Source organism: Scyliorhinus torazame, chromosome 22, assembly GCF_047496885.1.
Source record: "Scyliorhinus torazame isolate Kashiwa2021f chromosome 22, sScyTor2.1, whole genome shotgun sequence".
NCBI lineage: Eukaryota > Metazoa > Chordata > Chondrichthyes > Carcharhiniformes > Scyliorhinidae > Scyliorhinus > Scyliorhinus torazame.
In genome coordinates this window covers 82,718,608-82,740,100 of record NC_092728.1, presented here as the reverse complement: position 1 = coordinate 82,740,100, position 21,493 = coordinate 82,718,608, and the positions used below count along the sequence as shown (strand labels likewise).

Sequence of the window (21,493 nt, the reverse complement as noted above, 5' to 3'; positions counted from 1 at the left end):
CTTTGAAGGCGCAGACGATTAGCCTCTGGATCCACACAATGGTGCATGGAATGGAAAACCCCAAGGGACCGAAAAGGAAGAAATTAAAGGATAAGCAAGGGCTGGGTGGAGGTGGCAGCTGAAGACAACATGGCTGATGTTTGGACCCCTGCTGCGACGGCCCAGCCATCGACGGAGGAGCTGATGCACGTCATCCAGGAGGGCTTTGCCAGACAGAAACGGGACTGTCTTGACCCGATAAAGGAGTCGATCGATCGGCTGGAGCGCAGGCTGGATGCCCAGGATCGGACGATTCAGAAGTTGGAGAAAGTGCTGGCAGACCAGGAGGTGCACCAAACGGTGGTCGAACTAGAGGTTGGGATGTTGAAGGATCAGCAAAAGAAGTTGCTGGAGAAGGTGGAAGATCTGGAGAACAGAGCTCGCCGGCAGAACTTAAGAATTGTCGGTCTCCCTGAGGGGGCTGATGCTGGCGCGTTCTTGTCGAGTATGTTTCAGAAGCTTCTGGGGCAGGGGGCTTTTCCCCGATCGCTGGAGGTGACGGGGCATACAGGGCGATGGCGAGGATGCGAGGGCCAGGGGACCCCCCAGGGCGATGATGGTCCGGTTCCACAAATTTTTGGACAAGGAGTGTGTTCTCCAGTGGGCTAAGCGTACTAGAAGCTGCAAATGGTACAATAGCATATTGCGTGTCTATCAGGACCTGAGTGTGGAGGTGGCCAGAAGGATGGCAGGCTTCAAGCAAGTGAAGGAGATCCTGTTTAAGAAGAAGGTGAAATTTGGGCTGCTTTACCCGGCACTTCTGTGGGTTACACATGAGGACCAGCACCATTATTTCAAGTCGCCCGAAGACGTGGTGGACTTTGCCAAGAAGAAAGGGCTGGTGCTGAACTGAGAACTTTTTGTTTTAAGTTGTAACTTTTCCGAGTGATGTTTATATGTTTTGATTGTCGTTTTTCTCCTGCTTTTAAGTTTGGGTGAAGATGGGGAAGTAAAAGTTATTCGGTTTCTTTGGGTTTTCGGTGTTTTGGTGGGGATGGCTGGTGGGGGCTTTTTACTTTTTTATTACTTTGATTTGCACTATTGGGGGGTTCTTTGTGGGTTTTTCGTTTTGGGATGTCTCCTATGGTAATTGGGTGATTGTTCGGTCTCGGTTTGAGGAGGGAAGTGGTTTCGATTTGGGGGGGGGGCGGGTGGAGGAGGAGTAGGGAACAATAGGTGGGGGCCTTCTTGGTGCCGGAGGTCACCAAGCCAGCTGGGTGAGCTAGTCTACGGAAGCACAGTGGGCAGTGTGCATATGATTAATATATGGCAGGGGTTAGTTAACAAAGTGGTGTTGCTGGGGGGGGGGATTACTCTGCTGACGAGGGAGGGACAGAGCGGTGGTCGGGTGTGGGCGCTGCCAAGAGGCGGGCCGATGGAGGCGCGGCGCATGGATTGGGGGCGGGCCCAGGAAAGGGGATGGCTGATCGGGGGGGGGGGCGCGATTCCCCCCAACCAGGCTGATCATCTGGAAAGTTAGAGGGCTGAATGGGCCAGTCAAGAGGGCACGTGAGTTCGCGCATCTGAGGGCTCTGAAGGTGGACGTGGTGATGTTGCAGAAGACACACCTGAAAGTGGCGGATCAAGTCAGGCTAAGGAAGGGTTGGGTCAGTCAGGTCTTTCATTCGGGCTGGACACCAAGATTAGAGCCGTGGCGATTTTAATCAATAAGCGGGTGCAATTCCAGGTGGGCAGTATAGTCTCGGACGGGGGGGGCCATTATGCCATGGTGAGCGGCAAGCTGGAGGGGAGGAAGGTAGTCTTGGTAAACGTGTATGTGCCAAACTGGGACGATGTAGAATTCATAAAGAGGGTATTGGGGAAGATACCTGACCTGGACTCGCACAAGTTGCTGATGGGAGGGGATTTTAATACGGTCATCGACCCCGGCCTGGACTGTCGTGTTCGAAAACGGGGAGGGTGCCAGCAATGGCAAAGGAACTGATAGGGTTCATGGAGCAGATGGGGGGGTCGACCCATGAAGGTCTAGGCAGCTGACTGGGAGGGAGTTTTCTTTTTATTCGCATGTGCATAAGGTTTACTCCCGGATTGATTTTTTTCATTTTGAGCAGGGATTTGCTGGTGGGGGTGGTGGACACTGGGTACTCGGCCATCACTATTTCGGATCATGCCCCACATTGGGTGGAACTGCAGGTTAGTGAGGTAAGCTTCCAGCGCCTGCAATGGTGATTGGACGTGGGCTTGTTGGCGGACGAGGCGGTGTGCGAGAGGGTGAGGAAGTGCATGCAGAACTATCTGCAGGTCAATGACACGGGGGAAGTCTCAACAGTGGTGGTCTGGGAAGCACTGAAAGCAGTGGTGAGAAGGGAGCTGATTTTGATCCGGGCACATAGGGACAGGACAGATAGGGCAGAGACGGACCGATTGGTTGAGGAGATCCTACAGATAGATAGGAGGTATGCGTCGACCCCGAGGGTGGAGCTGTTAAGGGAACGTCGGAGGCTGCAGGCTGAATTCGGAGTGTTGTCCACAGGCAAGGCAGTGGAGCAGCTTAGAAAGGCGAGGGGGGCATTTTATGAACATGGGGAGAAGGCCAGCAGAATGCTGGCACTGCAGCTTAGGAAGAGGGAGGCAGCCAGGGAAATAGAAACGGTGGTCGATGGGGATGGGAATTTGGTAGGGGACTCGGCTGGGCTAAACAGGGCGTTCAGAAAATTTTACAGCAGACTGTAACGCTCGGAACCCTCCACGGGGCCCGAGGGGATGAGGCGCTTTTTGGACGGACTAACCTTCCCAAGGGTGGGCAGGGAGCTGGTGGATGGGCTGGGGGCCCCAATCAGGGCCGAAGAAATAGCTGAGGGTTTGAAGGCAATGCAGTCGGGTAAGGCTCCAGGGCCGGACGGGTATCTGGTGGAATTCTACAAGAAATTCTCGGGGATATTAGGGGCGTTGCTGGTCAAGGTTTTCAATGAGGCGAGGGATAGAGGGGTGCTGCCCCCGACGATGTCACAGGCCACTATTTCGTTAATATTGAAGCGGGACAAGAACCCGGAGCTATGCGGGTCATATAGGCCGATCTCCCTGCTTAATGTGGATGCCAAGTTGCTGGCCAAAGTTTTGGCCTCCAGGATTGAAGATTGTGTGCCGGATGTGAGGATCAAACTGGGTTTGTCAAGGGCAGGCAGTTGGTGGCCAATATAAGAAGCCTACTTATTACTGAAACATGGTTAAAAGATGGTCACGACTGGGAGTTAAATATCCAAGGGTATCAGACTATACGAAAGGATAGAATGGACGGTAAGGGCGGTGGTGTAGCTTTGTTGTTTAAGGATGGCATCCGGACAATAGTAGGGATGATATTGGTGCTATAGAGGACAAGGTTGAATCAATTTGGGTGGAAATCAGGAATAGTAAGGCGAAAAGGTCACTGATAGGAGTAGTCTATAGGCCACCAAATAGTAACAGGATGGTAGGGCAGGCAATAAGCAAAGAAATAACAGATGCATGTAGAAATGGTACTGCGGTTATCATGTGAGATTTTAATCTGCATGTCGATTGGTTTAACCAGGTTGGTAAAGGCAGCCTTGAGGAGGAGTTTATCGAATGTGCCCGGGATAATTTCCTGGAACAGTATGTAATGGAACCTACAAGGGAACAAGCGGTCCTCGACCTGGTCCTGTGTAATGAGGCAGGATTGATTAATGATCTCATAGTTCGGGATCCTCTTGGAAGGAGCGACCACAATATGGTGGAATTTAGAATACAGTTGGAGGATGACAAGGTAAATTCACCTGAGGAAGGAGCAGCGCTCCGAAAGCTAGTGACATCGAAACAAACCTGTTGGACTTTAACTTGGTGTTGTAAGACTTGGTACTGTGCTCACCCCAGTCCAACGCCGGCATCTCCACATCATCACTAACAGAAAGCAGAGAGTGGGGATAAATGGGTGTTTCTCTGGTTGGCAACCTGTAACTAGTGGGGTCCCTCAAGGATCAGTGTTGGGCCTGCAGTTGTTCACAATTTACATAGACGATTTGGAGTTGGGGACCAAGTGCAATGTGCAAAGTTTGCAGACGACACTAAGATGAGTGGTAAAGCAAAAAGTGCAGAGGATACCGGAAGTCTGCAGAAGGATTTGGATAGGTTGGGTGAATGGGCTAGGATCTGGCAGATGGAATTCAATGTTGCCAAGTGTGAGGCTATCCATTTTGGGAGGAATAACAGCAGAATGGATTATTATTTAAATGGTAAGATGTTAAAACATGCTGCTGTGCAGAGGGACCTGGGTGTGCTGGTGTACGAGTTGCAAAAAGTTGGTGTGCAGGTGCAACAGGTGATTAAGAAGGCTAATCGAGTTTTGTCCTTCGTTGCTAGAGGGATGGAGTTCAAGACTAGGGAGGTTATGCTGCAATTGTGTAGGGTGTTGTGGCAATGGATGCAGAAAAGGCGTACGACTGGGTGGAGTGGGACTATTTATGGGAGGTGCTGGGACGGTTTGAGTTCAATAGGGGCTTTATCGACTGGGTTAGGCTGTTGTACCAGGCCCCAGAGGCTAATGTAAGGACGAATAGGATGACCTCGGACTATTTTAGACTGCACCGGGGGACAAGACAGGGATGCCCCCTCTCCCCACTGCTGTTTGCGTTAGCTATAGAGCCGCTGGCAATTGCTCTGAGAGCTTCAAGGGGCTGGTTCGGAGGGGTGGGGGGGGGGGAGTGGGGGTGGAACATAGGTCGTCCGCGTACAGCGAGACCCTATGTAGCAGATCCAGGAGCAGGGATGGGTGAGATCATGGCGACTTTGGGCGAATTTGGCCGGTTTTCGGAATATAAACTGCACACGACAAAGAGCGAGATGTTTGTCGTCCAGGCAAGTGGTCAGGAGGGTCGGCTGGGGGAGCTACCGTTTAGGTTAGTGGGGGACGGTTTTAGGTACCTCGGGATACAAGTGGCGAGCGACTGGGGCCGATTACACAAGCAGAACTTGTCCTGGTTGGTCGAGCAGATGAGGGGTGAGTTTCGGAGTTGGGATGCGCTACCGCTGTCGCTGGCTGGGAGGGTGCAGACCGTTAAGATGACGGTCCTACCGAGATTTCTATTTGTATTACAATGCCTCCCAATTTTCATCCCGCGGTCCTTTTTTAAGAGGATTAATAAAATCATTTTGAGCTTTGTCTGGGCGGGTAAGTCCCCGCGGGTGAAGAAGGCGATGCTCGAGAGGAATCGGGGGGGAGGGGGGGCTTGCCATGCCAAACTTCAGTAATTACTACTGGGCGGCCAATATTGCTACGTGAAGGAAGTGGGCGGTGGGGATGGGGTCGATTTGGGAGCTGATGGAGGCAGCTTCATGTAGGGGCACAGCTTGGGGATGTTGATAACGGCACCTCTGCTGTTCCCGCTGGCGAGATATTCCACCAGTCCCATGGTGGTGGCGGCCTTGCGGATCTGGGGTCAGTTGGAGCAGCGGGAGCATTGGTTTGGTCCCCAATATGTGACAACCACCGGTTTGCCCCAGGGAGCCTGAATGGGGGGTTTCGAGTTTGGCGAAGGGTGGGAATTGAGATGATGGGGGACCTGTTCCTGGAAGGGAGCTTCCCTAGCTTGAGGGCGCTGGAGGAGAAGTTTGGGTTGGCAAGAGGGAACGACTTCAGATATTTACAGGTGCGGGACTTTCTGCGCAGGCAGGTATCATCCTTCCCACTCCTGACACTTAGGGGGATCCAGGATAGGGTAGTGTCTAGGGGGTGGGTGAGGGAGGGGAGTGTCTTGGACATCTACAAAGAACCAAAGGGGGGGGCGGAGGAGCGCAGACCGAGGAGCTGAAGCGTAAGTGGGAGGAGGAGCTTGGGGGAGAGATGGAGATTGGCCTATGGGCGGACGCGTTGAGCAGAGCCAACGCGACCGCTATATGCGCAAGGCTCAGCTTGATCCAATTCAAGGTGGTACACCAGGCCCAAATGACAGTGGCCCGGATGAGTAGATTCTTTGGGGTGGAGGACCTGTGTGTAAAATGTGCAGGAGGACCAGCGAACCATGTCCACATGTTCTGGGCGTGCCCAAAACTTCGGGGATATTGGCAGGGGTTTGCTGACGTTATGTTCAGAGTTTTGAAAACAAGGTGGCAATGAGACCAGAGGTAGCGATTTTTGGGGTGTCGGAAGATCCGGGAGTCCAGGAGGAGAAAGAGGCAGATGTTCTGGCCTTTGCCTCCCTGGTAGCCCGGAGACTGGTATTATTAGCTTGGAGGGACTCGAAGCCCCCGAAATCGGAGGCCTGATCAACCGACATGGCGAGCTTTCTCGGCCTGGAGAAGATAAGTTTGCATTGAGAGGGTCAGTGCCCGGAGGTGGCAACCATTCATCATGTGTCGGCAGCACGGTAGCATAGTGGTTAGCACAATTGCTTCACAGCTCCAGGGTCCCAGGTTTGATTCCCGGCTTGGGTTGCTGTCTGTGCGGAGTCTGCACGTTCTCCCTGCGTGGGTTTCCTCCGGGTGCTCCGGTTTCCTCCCACAGTCCAAAGATGTGCGGGTTAGGTGGATTGGCCATGCTAAAAAAATTGCCCTTCGTGTCCAAAATTGCCCTTAGTGTTGGGTGGGGTTACTGGGTTATGGGGATAGGGTGGGGGTATGGGCTTGGGTAGGGTGTTCTTTCCAAGAGCCGGTGCAGACTCGATGGGCCAAATGGCCTCCTTCTGCACTGTAAATTCTATGATTCTATAAATTCTATGATCAACTTCCTTGCGGAAAATTAATCAGCAGGGTAAGGGGGTAGCAGAGAATAGGGGTTTAAATGAAATGAAATGAAAATCGCTTATTGTCACAAGTAGGCTTCAAATGAAGTTACTGTGAAAAGCCCCTAGTCGCCACATTCCGGCACCTGTTTGAGGAGGCTGGTATGGGAATTGAACCGTGCTGCTGGCCTGCCTTGGTCTGCTCTCAAAGCCAGCGATTTAGCCCTGTGCTAAATAGGCGGGTCTTGGAGGGACGGGTGTCGGTGTTTGCACTATGTTTATTGTTCTTTGTACACTGTTTTTATACGTGGCATTTTTATATGGCATTGTTTGTAATGCCAAAAAATACCTCATTAAAATTGTTTTAAAAAAAAGTTTGTTATCTATTGTTGCAACCTCACCAATCAGTGCAAACAATCAATCATTATTTTAGAACCCTGACTAGCCTTGAGACCTCTATCTGGTCACTCCTTAATCTCATCTCTTCACTGACTAGAGGCATGTTAAGTTACTGAAGTATGTGAAAGATCCTAATCAGTCAGGCAGCTTGAATGATTGAGTTTGTGTTTAAATCCAAGCTGACTAATTAGCTCTAATTCTTGATAAATACCAGTTTTTGTTCTAGTGCAGAATACAATGAATCTGGTAACTAAGTTTGACAAAAGGTAAAACTGCAATTGTTTAAAGCTAATAGATTAAATTTCAGAATTGGGTTTGTTTTCACACTTTTTGGCTTTACTAAGATCTCTTTCTTGCACATGCTATTCAATTCAATATTTCTCTAAAAGTGAAGTGGTTATACTTATTAGTTATTGTGTTATCTTTTATGTTGATTTTGTAAGGTGGAAAAATTGTGTTTGAAAACTTTAATAAAATATATATTTTTAAAAAAAAGTGATGTGGTTAGTTAGATATTGTTTGTTGGTTTTTAAAATTGTTCAAAGCTCCCAAGAAATCTCTCTTTAGTAAGTGAGCACAAATTAAATCTGAAATTTAGCATGTTTTCTGAAAGCTTAATTTATGAGTTCAAATGACAACTGATTGAAAAGACTGAAGAAAGATGGTTACCCATGGATTATAGTTGGTGTTTTTTCAGTAATTCAAAGAGATGTTTCATTTAAATTCGATGTTTAATCTCCACATGCACCAGCATGTATTCCAACATTGTTTTCCCAAATATGCTATGTTTGTTAGTCCCAGAGTAATTTTTTTCTTTTTACCATTAACATGTTAAGGGGATTTCATCAACACACGTTCTCCTTAACAGTAATGATTTTCTATTGGGGAAAATCATTTACATCCTTCACTCATGATTATTCCTGTGTTTTGTTTTCTTTTTTTGCCTGTTTTGAACTCCTGGCCTGCGTCCCCTCTCCCCTTATTCAAGATTATGCTGAACAGCTGCGAAATTTGCAGAAGACAAAAGAGAAGCTTGAGATTGCATTAGAAAAACATCAGGATTGTACGTATTTTTATTGTTTCTTATTGCAAGATCAATTTCATTGAGTTTTTTTATGGTAATCCATTTCTTTTTTTTAATTACATGTAAAAGAAAATTTAAGCTAAAAATCTTTCATAATTGTTATTTGCTTCTGGTGTCTTCAAAGATTTAGATAACATTATAATTCCATTGTTGAAAATTTTGGAAGAACATTTGGAAAAAAACTTTTCTAAAATAACCCAAGTATATTAATTTACCAATAGAAAGTATTGATAAATGTTATGTATTGTTTTAATTCAAATAAAATGACCTAATTGATACTTGGTGTAATTTCATTTACTGCAGGTTAGTAACATGCAATTTCTTTTTTAAATTGTAATCAGCCTCAATGAGGAAAATTCAGGAACAGAATGAAGCATATCAAGCCAACCGAGCAAAAATGGCAGAGGGAATGGCACTAGCCTTGGAAAAGAAGGATCAGGTAACCTTAATCAAGTCGCAGAATTAGGTTAACACTATTCCTTGCTTTGCTACAATGAACATTTATGATTGATTTTGAAAGCTGCAATAATCATCTTAGAAATCCTTGCAGGTAAAAGTTGCCAATTATTTTGGAACCATAAAAATACATTCTGCTTTCTTAAGTTACAAACGGATTTTGTTTTCATTCCTCGCTGTAATTTCTTCAAGCAACTCCTCATTCCTCTGGTGAAAATGCAGTAAGAAACGTAGACGAATGACACTGTTTGACATGCACCCTAAACCTAGGGTTTTTTTTGTGCCCCATTGAACACTGATGATAGACGCTAAAATTGACGAAGTGTCTACACCCGACAAGTTGATGGTCTCAGAACAGTAAATCTGTCCAAGAAGTATCTCTTTTGGTTCAATCAAAAAGATACAATAAATTGTATCATGTTATATGCATTAATTTTAAGTTTGTTTTGTTTTTGAAGAGTTTCTGCAATTTGGAAAGAAAAATAATTGCCATTTTTATTTTCAGGATTGGATGCTGAAAGTTTCCATCCTTGAAAAGGTATTTGATATTGTCTATTTTGAATTGCTCAATTAAATAATGATAAACTGGCTATTGAAGAGAAATAAGAATGGTGATATTTAAGGGTTTAATTTTCTGATTACATAATCTGGGCCAGAACCTCATCTACTGTAAGGGACATAGGAAGTAGGCGTTGGAGTAGGCCATTTGCCCTGTTCATGCCTGATTCACCATTCAATCAGATTGTGGCCGATCTTCTACCGCAACACATTTTACTGCACTATCCCCATATCCCTTGATGTCTTTATTATCTAGAAATCTCCTGAACATTCTCTATGACTGAGATTTCGGAGTGAAGAAAGTCCTAATTTCAGTCTTAAATGGGTTAGCTATTATTCTAAGACTGTATCCCTTGTCCTATTACCTCTTCCCCCCCCCCCCCCCCCCCCAATTGCCTCTCTCACTCTTCTAAACTCTATACATACAGGCCCAGCCTCCTCAACCCAACTATCGTGGGAATCAATCCAGTGAACCTTGTTGCACTCTTTCTTGTGAACTATATCCTTCCTTCTGAACAATTGCAGCAAGAAATCTTTACTTCTGTACTCAAATCCACTTGCAGTAAAGACCAATATACCATTTGCCTTCTTGCTACAACTATATGCAGCTTTCATTGACTCATGAAAAAGGACACATAAAAAAGAATGGCAAGGTGGCATAGTGGTTAGAATTGCTGCCTCACAGAACCAGGGACCCTGGTTCAATTCCGGCCTCAGGTGTTTGTGTGGAGTTTGCACTTTCTCCCTGTGTTTGCTTGGGTTTCTTCCGGGTGCTCCGGTTTCCTCCCACAGTCCAAAGATGTGCAGGTTAGGTGGATTGGCCACGCTAAATTGACCCTTCGTGTCGAAAAGGTTAGGCGGGGTTACTGGGTTATGGGGATAGGGTCGGGGCGAAGGCCTAAGAGTGGTACTCTTTTCACGGGTCGGTGTAGATTCGATGGGCGAATGGCCTCCTGCACTGTAGAGATTCTATGACACACACCAGGGTCCCTTTCAACATCAATACTCACCAGTCTCTGCCAATTAAAAAAAATATTCTGCATATTTGTTTTTTCTTCCAAAGTGGATAACTTCACACTTTTCCACAATATATTCCATGTGCCATTTTCTTGCCCACTCACTCAACTTGTCAAAATTGCCTTGAGGCCTCTTTACATCCTCCTCACAATTCACATTCCTACCTTATTTTGTGCCATCAATAGACTTGGAAAGATTACTTTTAATTCCCACATCCAAATCATTGATATGGATTATTACTAGCTGGGGCCTAATTCTCGCAATACCTTACCTGCCACAGCCTGCCAACCTGAGAGTGACCTGTGTATTCCTCCTCTGTTTTCTGCCCATTAACTAATTCTGATTCTATGCCAGTTTATTACCCCAATCCCATGTGCATTCATTTGTTTACTAACCTCTTGTGTGGGACTTTATCAAACGCCTTCTGAAAATCTAAATAGACCACTTCCATTGTTTTCCCCCCCTTATCTATTCTGTTAGTTACATTTTTTAATAACTACAATAGGTTTGTCAAACATGATTTCCCTTTCATAAACCCATGTTGACTCTGCCCAATCCTACCATTATCTTCGAAGTGTTCAGTTATCACATCCTTTACAATGGATTTTTTGCATTTTTCCTGAACAAAAATGTCAGGCTAATAGAACTGTAGTTCCCTGTTTTCTCTCTCTCTCTCTTTTTTTTTCTTAAATAATGGGGATGCATTTGCTACCTTCCAATCTGCAAGAGCCATTCCAGAATCTACAGAATTTTGGAAAATGACCACCATCCACTACAGCCACCTCTTTCAACAATGCGCTGTCGATCATGAGGTCCAGGGGATTTAACAACTTTCAATCCCATCAATTTCTCCAGTACTACCTTTTCACTAATAATTTCTTTCAGTTCCTCCTTCCCATTGTTTCCTTGATTCTTTTATACTTCTGGGAGTTTTTTGTTCTTCCTTGAAGACTGTCACAGTGCATTTGTTTAGTTTTTCTGCCATTTCCTTATTCTCCATTGTAAATTCTCCTGTAATGGGGCCATATTTGTCTTTGCTAATCTCTTGCATTTTACATACCTCAAAAAGTGTTTACTGTCTGTTTTTATGTTCCTTGCTAATTGACACACGTACTTTATTTTCTCTTTCTTTATCAGTTTCTTGGTCCTCTTTTGCAGAATTCAAAATTAACTCGCAAGCCCCAGGCTTACTACTTTTTTGGCAACTTTATCAACCTTTTCCTTTGACCTATTACAATCTTTAACTAGCCATGGTTGGATCACTTTTTTTTGTGCCTCAGAGGGAAATATATTTGTTGCACTTTTTTGTGGAATGGGTACATTAGTGACGGCACTGCAGCATTACCACTGAGAGCAGCAAGTAGTTGCAGGTGACGTGTTTACATAAGAAGTTTCCAGTATGCATTTCCATGCCCATACAGAATGGCAAACATTCAGACACACATGCATGCAGACGATTTTTAATATTTTATATTGCACACATGCATACATATCTGCCAATGGTTTGCCAAGACTGTAGCACAGATTTTCTTTTTGATATATTTTATAAATCCGATCACTTGAACTTCTCAATTGTGTTACAGGCTTGTAAATAAAATCCCCTAGCTAGGTGTTTCCAGGTTGTATACAGAGATTTATATGAAAAATTATTTTCATAATTGCTTGAAGGCATTGATTTTTGAGATACAATTGTGTGGGTGAAAAATGCATTTATAAATTTTGCTCGTCTTTTGATTCATTTAATTTCTCAGGAGAAAGCAGTGTTTGAGACCCAGCTGAAACAAATGAAGGATCAGAGTTTGAATCTGTTCCAGAAACGAGACGAGCAGGATGAACTGGATGGGTTTCAGCAACAGGAACTTGCCAAAGTCAAACATATGGTACAAGAAACATTATTACATTCTTTCAGTATCTAGAAGTCTTAATTGCATTACTTCAGGCTGTATAGTTTGTAGTGGACACATTTTTCCCCAACAGGATTTGGAACTGGTGTATCTTTTAGAATGAATTATTTAATTCTCAAACTAAAAAACCTTTTAGATTATTGCCAAGTTAAGGATGTCCAAACTACACCTCTTGGCCCACTGGCAATCAATCTCTCGAAACTTAGAAAATAGAAGCACGAGGAGGCATTTGGCCCTTCAAGCTTGCTCCGCCATTCATTATGATCATGGCTGATCATCAAATTCAATACCCTGATCCCGCCTTTCCCCCCCCCACACCCATATCTCTTTAGCCCCAGGAGCTATATCTAATTCCTTCTTGAAATTACACAATGTTTTGGCCGCAACTACTTTCTGTGGTAGCGAATTCCACAGATCCACCGCTCTCTGGGTGAAGAAATTTCTACTCCCCTCAGTCCTAAAAGGTTTACCACTTATCCTCAAACTATGACCCCTAGTTCTGGACTCCCCCACCATCAGTAACATTCTTTCTGAATCTACTCTACCTAATCCTGTTAGAATTTTATAAGTTTCTATGAGATCCCCTCTCACTATTATAAACTCTAGTGAATATAATCCTAACCATATGACAGTCCAGCCATCCCAGGAATCAGCCTGGTAAACCTTTGCTGTAAGCCCTCCATACCAAGTACATCCTGTCATGATATTCAAACACACACATCATGATGGACACACTAACAGGCAAATCAGAGTACACAACACCACAACCAATCACAGACAAGAACACCAACCACATAAAAAGCACGAGCACGACACCTGGAGGTCAGTAGGTCTGGGGAGAAGGGAACAAGAAAGAGCTGTTGAAACACCACAAGCAGGGAGCCCCCCACGTGCAGAGTGCAAAGACCAAGTTGTAAATAGTGAGTTTAAATAAAGAAGCGTTGTACCATATGCAACTGTGTTGGCTCATCTGTGTGTCAGAACACCCAACACCACATGGTACAGGAGTGGATCGATACCTGCCTACTAACCTGCCATTCTGGACATGGACCACACCGGCAAACCGCAGCCGATGCAAGTCACGGGGAACCTAGGCACCAACTGGAAGCTCTACAGGCAGCGATTTGACCTGTACATCCGTGCCACCGAAAAACAGAATGCCTCGGATGATTCGAAGATTGCAATGCTCCTCTTCTACGCAGGCCCCCACCCAAACGATGTCTTTAATTCACTGGTGTTCGAAGAAGGCGAAAACCAGGCCAAATATGACACGGTCATCCTCAAACTGGACCAGCACTTTCAAGTTGAAGTAAACGAAAGTTTTGAAAGATACATCTTTCAGCAACGCCTGCAAGGTAAGGAGGAGCTTTTTCAACCCTTTTTGACGCACCTCCGGATTCTAGCGCAGTCCTGCGGTTACGGCACCACTACAGAGTCCATGATCAGGGACCAGATTGTTTTTGGCGTTGCCTCTAGTGGCCTACGCCAGCAGCTTCTTAAAATAAAGAGCCTCACCTTAGCGTCTGCTGTGGAAGCCTGTGTCGTCCATGAAAATGCTACCTGCCGTTTTGCCCGATTTCAGGCGTCCGAGTTGGCACGGAGGGGGTCCCCAGCCGTCGAATCGGCAAGCCAGGCCGCCCACGACGTCGAACGCATCCAGGCTGTCGATTTCTTCCCGCCCCACGGCCCGGACGACAGCGGCCGCTTCCCGCGCTTTTCGCGGTCTCCCGCGCAGGTGCGCGCCAAAAATAACGGCCACAACGAGGGACGCACTGCGCAGGCGCGTCCACCGCAAGATCGCACTGCGCATGCACAGTGGCGCAACGAACGCCGTGACGTCATGACGTGCAGCAATTGTGGAGGTCTACACTTAAAAGGGCAATGTCCTGCAAAATACCGACAGTGCAACAGATGTGCCATGATGGGCCACTACGCAGCCCGCTGTCGTGCGGCTCAACCCATAGATCCGGCGCATCCTCGACAACCTCGCGCACGAGTCAGGACCGTCCAGCCCACGCATCAAGACTTCCAGTTAAGTGATGCAGATGACCAGGATGCCTTCCGAGTTGCCGTCATTGATGTCAACAAGGTCAATGCCATCAATCCAGCCGATGAGTGGTGTGCCACCCTGACGGTCAACCGATCGCGCGTCGCCTTCCGTCTGGACACCGGCGCATCCGCCAACCTGATTGCTTACTCTGCAGTCCAGGCCATGAAGGTCAAACCACCCATCACACCATCCTGGCTTAAGATGGTTGACTATAACGGGAACGTTATCCCGTCCATAGGATCTTGCCAGCTACAGGTGACTCACAAGAGGTACACGGCCACACTCCCCTTCGAAGTTGTGGGCTCATCAAAGGACTCGTTACTGGGCGCACAAGCGTGTAAGGTCCTTCACCTGGTACAGCGCATTATGTCTCTCTCTCCAGATGAGATATCCGACTTCCCGGATGCTGAGTTCCACGCGAATCTCCATTCCCTCCTCGCTCACAACCAGGAGGTTTTTGAAGGCATGGGGACATTGCCACACACGTACAAGATTCGACTCAGACCGGACGCCATCCCTGTCGTTCACGCACCTCGCAGGGTTCCTGCGCCTCTCAAAGACCGCCTCAAGGCACAACTGCAGATTCTTCAGGACCAAGGGGTCCTATCCAAGGTCACGGAGCCCACGCCATGGGTCAGCTCCATGGTCTGTGTAAAGAAGCCCTCGGGCGAGCTCCGTATATGTATAGATCCAAAAGATCTGAACAACAACATCATGCGGGAACATTATCCCATCCCGAAACGAGAAGACCTCACCAGCGAGATGGCGCGAGCCAACATATTCACTAAATTGGATGCGTCCAAAGGATTCTGGCAGATCCAACTGGACCCGGCCAGCCGAAGACTATGCACATTCAACACCCCTTTTGGCAGATTCTGCTACAACCGGATGCCATTCGGCATCATTTCGGCATCTGAAGTATTCCACCGCATTATGGAGCAGATGATGGAAGGCATCGAAGGGGTACGTGTATATGTGGACGATATCATCATTTGGTCCACCACTCCGCAGGAACACATGCATCGTCTTCGACGTGTCTTTACCCGCATACGGCAAAATGGCCTGCGTCTCAACCGTGCGAAGTGTGCTTTCGGCCAGACGGAGCTGAAATTCCTCGGGGACCACATCTCAAGGTCCGGGGTCCGTCCCGATGCAGACAAGGTTAGCGCCATCACAGCCATGCCACGACCGGCTGACAAGAAGGCTGTCTTAAGATTCCTGGGCATGGTCAACTTCCTTGGAAAGTTCATTCCCAACCTGGCTTCTCATACAACAAACATGCGCCATCTCGTAAAAAAATCGACGGAATTCAACTGGCACCAATCGCATCAGCGGGAATGGGAGGAGCTCAAGCACAAACTGGTCACGGCACCAGTGCTGGCCTTCTTTGACACGACTCGCCCTACAAAGATCTCAACAGACGCCAGCCAATCTGGTATTGGAGCGGTACTCCTGCAAAAAGACAGCACGTCATCATGGGCCCCGGTTGCGTATGCCTCACGAGCCATGACCCCTACCGAACAGCGCTACGCGCAAATCGAAAAAGAATGCCTGGGCTTGTTAACTGGACTGGACAAGTTCCACGACTATGTGTATGGCCTGCCACGATTCACGGTCGAAACTGACCACCGCCCCCTGGTCAACATCATTAACAAAGACCTGAACGACATGACTCCTCGCCTCCAGCGCATCTTACTCAAACTCAGGAGGTACGATTTTGAACTGATCTACACTCCGGGGAAGGAACTCATCGTGGCGGACACTCTTTCCCGAGCAGTGAGCACACCACCAGATGCAGAGGGGTTCGTGCGTCAAATTGAGGCACACGTGACTCTGACAGCAGCAAATATGCCAGCTGATGATCCTAGTCTGGCCCACATACGCGCAGAGACGGCGACTGACCCTCTGCTGCAGCGAGTGATGCGCCACATGACGGAAGGGTGGCTAAAAGGGCAGTGCCCCCAGTTTTATAATGTGCGAGATGATCTCACCAATATAGACGGGGTCCTTATGAAATCGCATAGGATCGTTATTCCACACAGTGTGCGCCAGATGATTCTTCGTCAACTACACGAAGGCCACTTGGGCGTCGAAAAATGCAGACGAAGGGCCCGGGAGGCGGTATATTGGCCGGGTATTAATGAAGACATAGCCAACATGGTGCTCAACTGCACAACCTGTCAGAGGTTTCAGCCGGCGCAACCTCCGGAAACACTTCTACCACACGAGATGGTGACGCCCCCCTGGGCGAAGGTGGGTGTGGACCTATTTCACGCGCTCGGCAGAGATCACATTGTTATTATAGACTACTTCTCAAACTACCCGGAAGTCATGCCTCTCCATGATCTGACGTCGTCCGCAGTCATTGGGGCCTGCAAGGAAACGTTTGCTCGCCATGGCATTCCAAGGACTGTCATGTCAGACAATGGACCTTGTTTTGCCAGCCGTGAATGGTCGTCCTTTGCCGCAGCATATGGTTTCACTCATGTGACATCCAGCCCTCTGCATCCACAATCGAACGGGAAGGCTGAAAAGGGTGTCCACATCGCAAAGCGGCTCCTGTGCAAGGCGGCTGATGCCGGATCGGACTTTAACCTTGCCTTGCTGGCCTATCGATCGGCCCTGTTATCCACGGGCCTCTCGCCAGCGCAGCTACTAATGGGTCGCTCCCTCAGGACGACGGTACCTTCCGTCCTGGCACCGACAACAGACAATGAGGCGGTTCTTCGGAACATGCAACTGCAGCGTGATCGCCAGAAAGGTCGGTACGACACACGAGCGACGGACCTGCCCCCCCTGTCCTCCGGAGACAAAGTACGCGTCCATCAACCGTATGGTGGCTGGTCAGCACCGGCCGAAGTCCTCCGACAAGTGGCTCCCCGCTCGTTCCTGGTTCGCATGCCGGATGGTTCCGTGCGTCGCCGCAATCGGCGCGCCCTTCGCCGACTTCCACGCTCACAGCCACACAACACGCCAGATCCTCAACAGGCTTCCGAGGATGACTTTGTGGAGCTGCCGCACATCACGCCCTTTCCATCGCCACCCATGGCCATGCCTGCACAGCAGCCGGTGGTTCTTGATCCACCCTTGAGGCGGTCAACCCGAATTCGTCGCAAACCCATTAGAATGGACTTATAATACAGTTCATATGTTTAATAAGTTGGACAATTTTACATGATAACCTGTTGTTGTTTATCGTTCCAGATGTCGTCTGACTGGACAACTGTTCAAATTTTTTTTTCTTCTTCTCTCGTTCGCATTTCTGTTATGTTATGGTACAACTGGATTCATGTGACGCACTCGACATCGCCCCATGTACATAGTTCCGTCATAGACACATGCTGCACACGACACACACACACTCTTAGATGCACTCACGTCACGATCATATTTATTACCACGTAGGCACATATCTTTGTAAAAAGGGGGGATGTCATGATATTCAAACACACACATCATGATGGACACACTAACAGGCAAATCAGAGTACACAACACCACAACCAATCACAGACAAGAACACCAACCACATAAAAAGCACGAGCACGACACCTGGAGGTCAGTAGGTCTGGGGAGAAGGGAACAAGAAAGAGCTGTTGAAACACCACAAGCAGGGAGCCCCCCACGTGCAGAGTGCAAAGACCAAGTTGTAAATAGTGAGTTTAAATAAAGAAGCGTTGTACCATATGCAACTGTGTTGGCTCATCTGTGTGTCAGAACACCCAACACCACACATCCTTCCTCAGATAAGGACACCATAACTGTACACAATACTCCAGGTGTGGCCTCAGCATCGGCCTATACACTTGCAGTAAAACCGAGTAACTCAAACTGTTTGCACTTAAATTTCTTTGCTGGCTGTTCTGTTTGAATTTTGTATACCTGAAAATGTTGAAAGAACTCTTCCTATCACAGTTGCCTCATTGGTGGTTTAATCTCTAATCGCAACATTGAGATCCATCCGTATAAGTCTATTTTTCAAACTTTTTTTCCGGGGACCCATTTTTACCAACCGGGCCAAATTCGTGACCTATGCCGGCCGACCTTCGCGATCTACGCCGGCTGACCTTCGCGACCCATCATTTTCTCTTACCTTGATTGCTGCTGACAAATTGGAGGAATCGCAATCGTGCCCAAAGCACGTGATGTCGACGTTCGGGGGCGTGACCTGCTCTTTGCCTCCCTTCAAGTAGGAAGATTACACTCCATTTAAAAAGAAATCTTATGCTTCTCCGATTGTGCAAACCTACCTTGGCTAATAAATGTAAGGGTTCCAGATGCCGCCTTAACCACCTTAGCAACCTGTCCTGCTACCTTCAGGGATCTGTGGACATTCATTCCAAGGTCCCTCCCTACCTCTACACTCCTCAGTATCCTCCCATTTATTGTGTAATTCTTTACCTTGTTTGACCTCCCCAAATGCATCACCTCACACTTCCCTGGGTTGTATTCCATTTGCTGCTTTTCTGTCCACCTGGCCAGACCATATTTTGAAAGACATGAGGGATGAAGTATTTGCTCCTGTATCAATTTGCATTGCATTCAATTCCGAGGTGTGGGCTGGTTGGCTGGCCAGAATGTTCTTTTGTTTCTCCACTTGTTTTCTCTCATGTACGAATAGTGCCTTGTCCTCAATTGTGTTCCAATTTAAGCAAAAATGTGGACACGGGTTGGTTGGCCGAATGTGGTGGTATATTCAGTGTAACACAGGATTTGACTACTTAGGTGCTGGTAGCTCAGTCGGTTTTGGGATCAGAAATGGAAAAGAAATTCATAACAGAATTCGAAAAAAAGTACCTTCACATTTTGGGTGAAATCTTGCCTTTAGCTGATCAGTTTTCCTTATTGGAGCTTACGGAACCACGCGGTTCTGCGCATACGCACCAAGTGGGCATGCAAACGCAATGTGCCTGCATTCTTTTATATGGTCGCGGCCGTCATTTTGAAGGCTGCTCGCAGCCCGCATTGTTAAAAGCCGGCTGTTGCGTGTGAATTCGCACAATCTGGAGCAACGGACGGCTCCACGACCCTCCCGACACCAGCCCATGACCCACCTGCAGGACGCAACTTTGAAAATGCCTGTTATAAGTAACTTGAAGTTTAAGCAAATTAATCAGAACATGGATTTAAACTAGATGTCCTTATGCAATCTATATGATCCCAAAGATAAAGCACTTGGACGTTCCTACTTGCTGCTATCATGAGAACTCGAGTGACCTTTTTGATGCCACAGTACCTGTCGTAATGCATGGGGTGGTATGGTGGCACAGTGCTTAGCACTGCTGCCTCACAGCACCAGGGCCCCGGGTTCAATTTCAGCCTTGGGTGACTGTGTGCAGTTTGCATATTCTCCCCATTTCTGCGTGGGTTTCCTCCGGGTGCTCCGGTTTCCTTCCACAGTCCCAAAGATGTGCAGGTTAGGTGGATTGGCCATGCTAAATTGTCCCTTAGTGTCCAATGATGTGCAGTTGACAGGATGGAATGGGCCTAGGTAGGGTGCTCTTTTGGAGGGTCAGTGCAGATTCGATGCACTGTAGGGATAAATTCAATAATTTCTTTGAGATGACATGCACAAACTGAGATCTCCATATATTAGAATGTAAAATATGCACTGTAGGGATTTTATGACTACCCAGGCTCAGAATGGACAATGTTTAGGAACTTGCAAACTCTTAAGTGTATTTTTTATATCGTAATATATGGAGATCTCAGTTTGTGTATATCATCTCAAACAGATTATTGAATTTATTGCTAATGCGATTAATATTATCATTGAATTTGAAGCTACAATTCGGTATCTAGATTGAGATGATAGTCACAGGCCGAAACTTTGATTTATTACATGCCTAAATCACACACTAGTGATGAGATCTACCATGCGTAATTAGTGAAGTCTTGTGACACTAAAACTCAGTAGAAATTGGAGTTAAACTTCTCGGATGCAAAGAAGAATCTTTATTGCCTCTATTTGATTACAATTGAGAGAAACTTAAATCTATTCTCAATAAAGTCCGGGTAGCGAAAGGACTTAAAGAGAAGTAACTTATAAACAATTTAACTTGCAAAGTAATACAGAAATGGTTTCTTGCTTACGGCAAAACAGCTTGCATTTACTTCAAGAGTTAAGAGTGGAAAAGTGAAAATATGAAAATAAGGATAGCGAGCAGTTAGATCAAAGTAGAGGATGATCCTGGATAAAGATGGCCGTATGGACATCATGTTTAAAGAGAATTTTATCAGTCTGTAGCCATCTATCTACACCCCTATGTCGTCCTAATTGGTTTGGGTGGGAATCAAATACATTTGATTCGATGATTAACTGTCAATCCTTAATGTGCAACATAAGTTCTGAATGTTTCAAGTTTGAATATTTGTGTATGTTATGGAATGCGCTTCTGTGCTTTTATCAAGACTGGCTTCTACTGGTTTTCTGCTGACTTTGCTTTATCCACATTCTGGACATTGGTGAGTTCATATTGCTATGGTGCTTACTTGTCCTTGACCTGATTACTGGTACAGCTCCTTTCTTAATGTCAAACTGACTTTGAAAATATGTTTATTAGAACAATAGCTTTTTCATCTTGCTTAGTGAAAATTTTGTTTTTATCTCCAATTAGTTTATGCATGTGTCAGGTTTTTTGAGCCTCTGTTGAAGCTATGTGTTTTGTCATGACCTGAGGTTATGAGTGCTGAAATCCTCATTTTAAAATGGGTATTAAAACTGGGCCTTAATATTTATATTAAAATAGCATTTTTACCTATCAGATCTCTCAGGAAATAGTTGATTACTATCACTAGTTGCACAGCCTGTTGTACAGTAGACATCCATCCACAAGGGTTGTTAAACTTTGTAAGCTGCTATTTTTAACCATATTTTGTTTTCCTCCTTGAAAGGAGGAATCCTGTTGTCAATATACAGGTTTAAAATTAAGTATGTAATTTATCATGCTTGTTTAGCAATCTTTAACTACAGGCATCTATCTAGTTTAGATAAACAAAAAGTATAAGTTAATCTTTCCAACATAACTTTTTATGAGGCACTAAACTTGTGGCTTGAGAGGTGCGTTTTAACCCTAGACTTGATTGAAATTAATGCTTTCTGTCTTTGGGGATTTCCCTATTTTTAGCTTCCACCCCCCATGTTAGAAATTGTTCTATGTTCCTGAACCTGAGAGTCCAGGCAGACAGTCTGTTCTCTGCCACTGTCACACCATATCCACACACTGTAAGAGCTATGAGAGACACATGAGTTTTCTTTCTCTCCCCAGGGGGTAACTGTTTTCAGCTGATTTGCT

The 21,493-nt window shown here is 46.5% G+C and overlaps 1 protein-coding gene across 7 annotated transcripts in view; it reads left to right on the top strand.

The window, feature by feature from the left end:
• Positions 1 to 21,493, top strand: part of golga1 (golgin A1) — a 117,648-nt gene that overhangs the window by 44,318 nt on the left and 51,837 nt on the right. For 6 of the 7 annotated variants that reach the window (XR_011937654.1, XM_072488448.1, XM_072488447.1 and 3 more), the window contains exons 4-7: positions 8,119 to 8,193; positions 8,556 to 8,653; positions 9,176 to 9,208; positions 11,997 to 12,125. Coding sequence is in view for 6 of the 7 variants with exons in the window: in XM_072488448.1 (XP_072344549.1) it covers positions 8,119 to 8,193; positions 8,556 to 8,653; positions 9,176 to 9,208; positions 11,997 to 12,125 (335 nt within the window). In the remaining variant the exon portion in view is untranslated. The remainder of the gene's footprint in view (positions 1 to 8,118; positions 8,194 to 8,555; positions 8,654 to 9,175; positions 9,209 to 11,996; positions 12,126 to 21,493) is intronic. The other variant, XM_072488452.1, reaches the window with a different exon arrangement.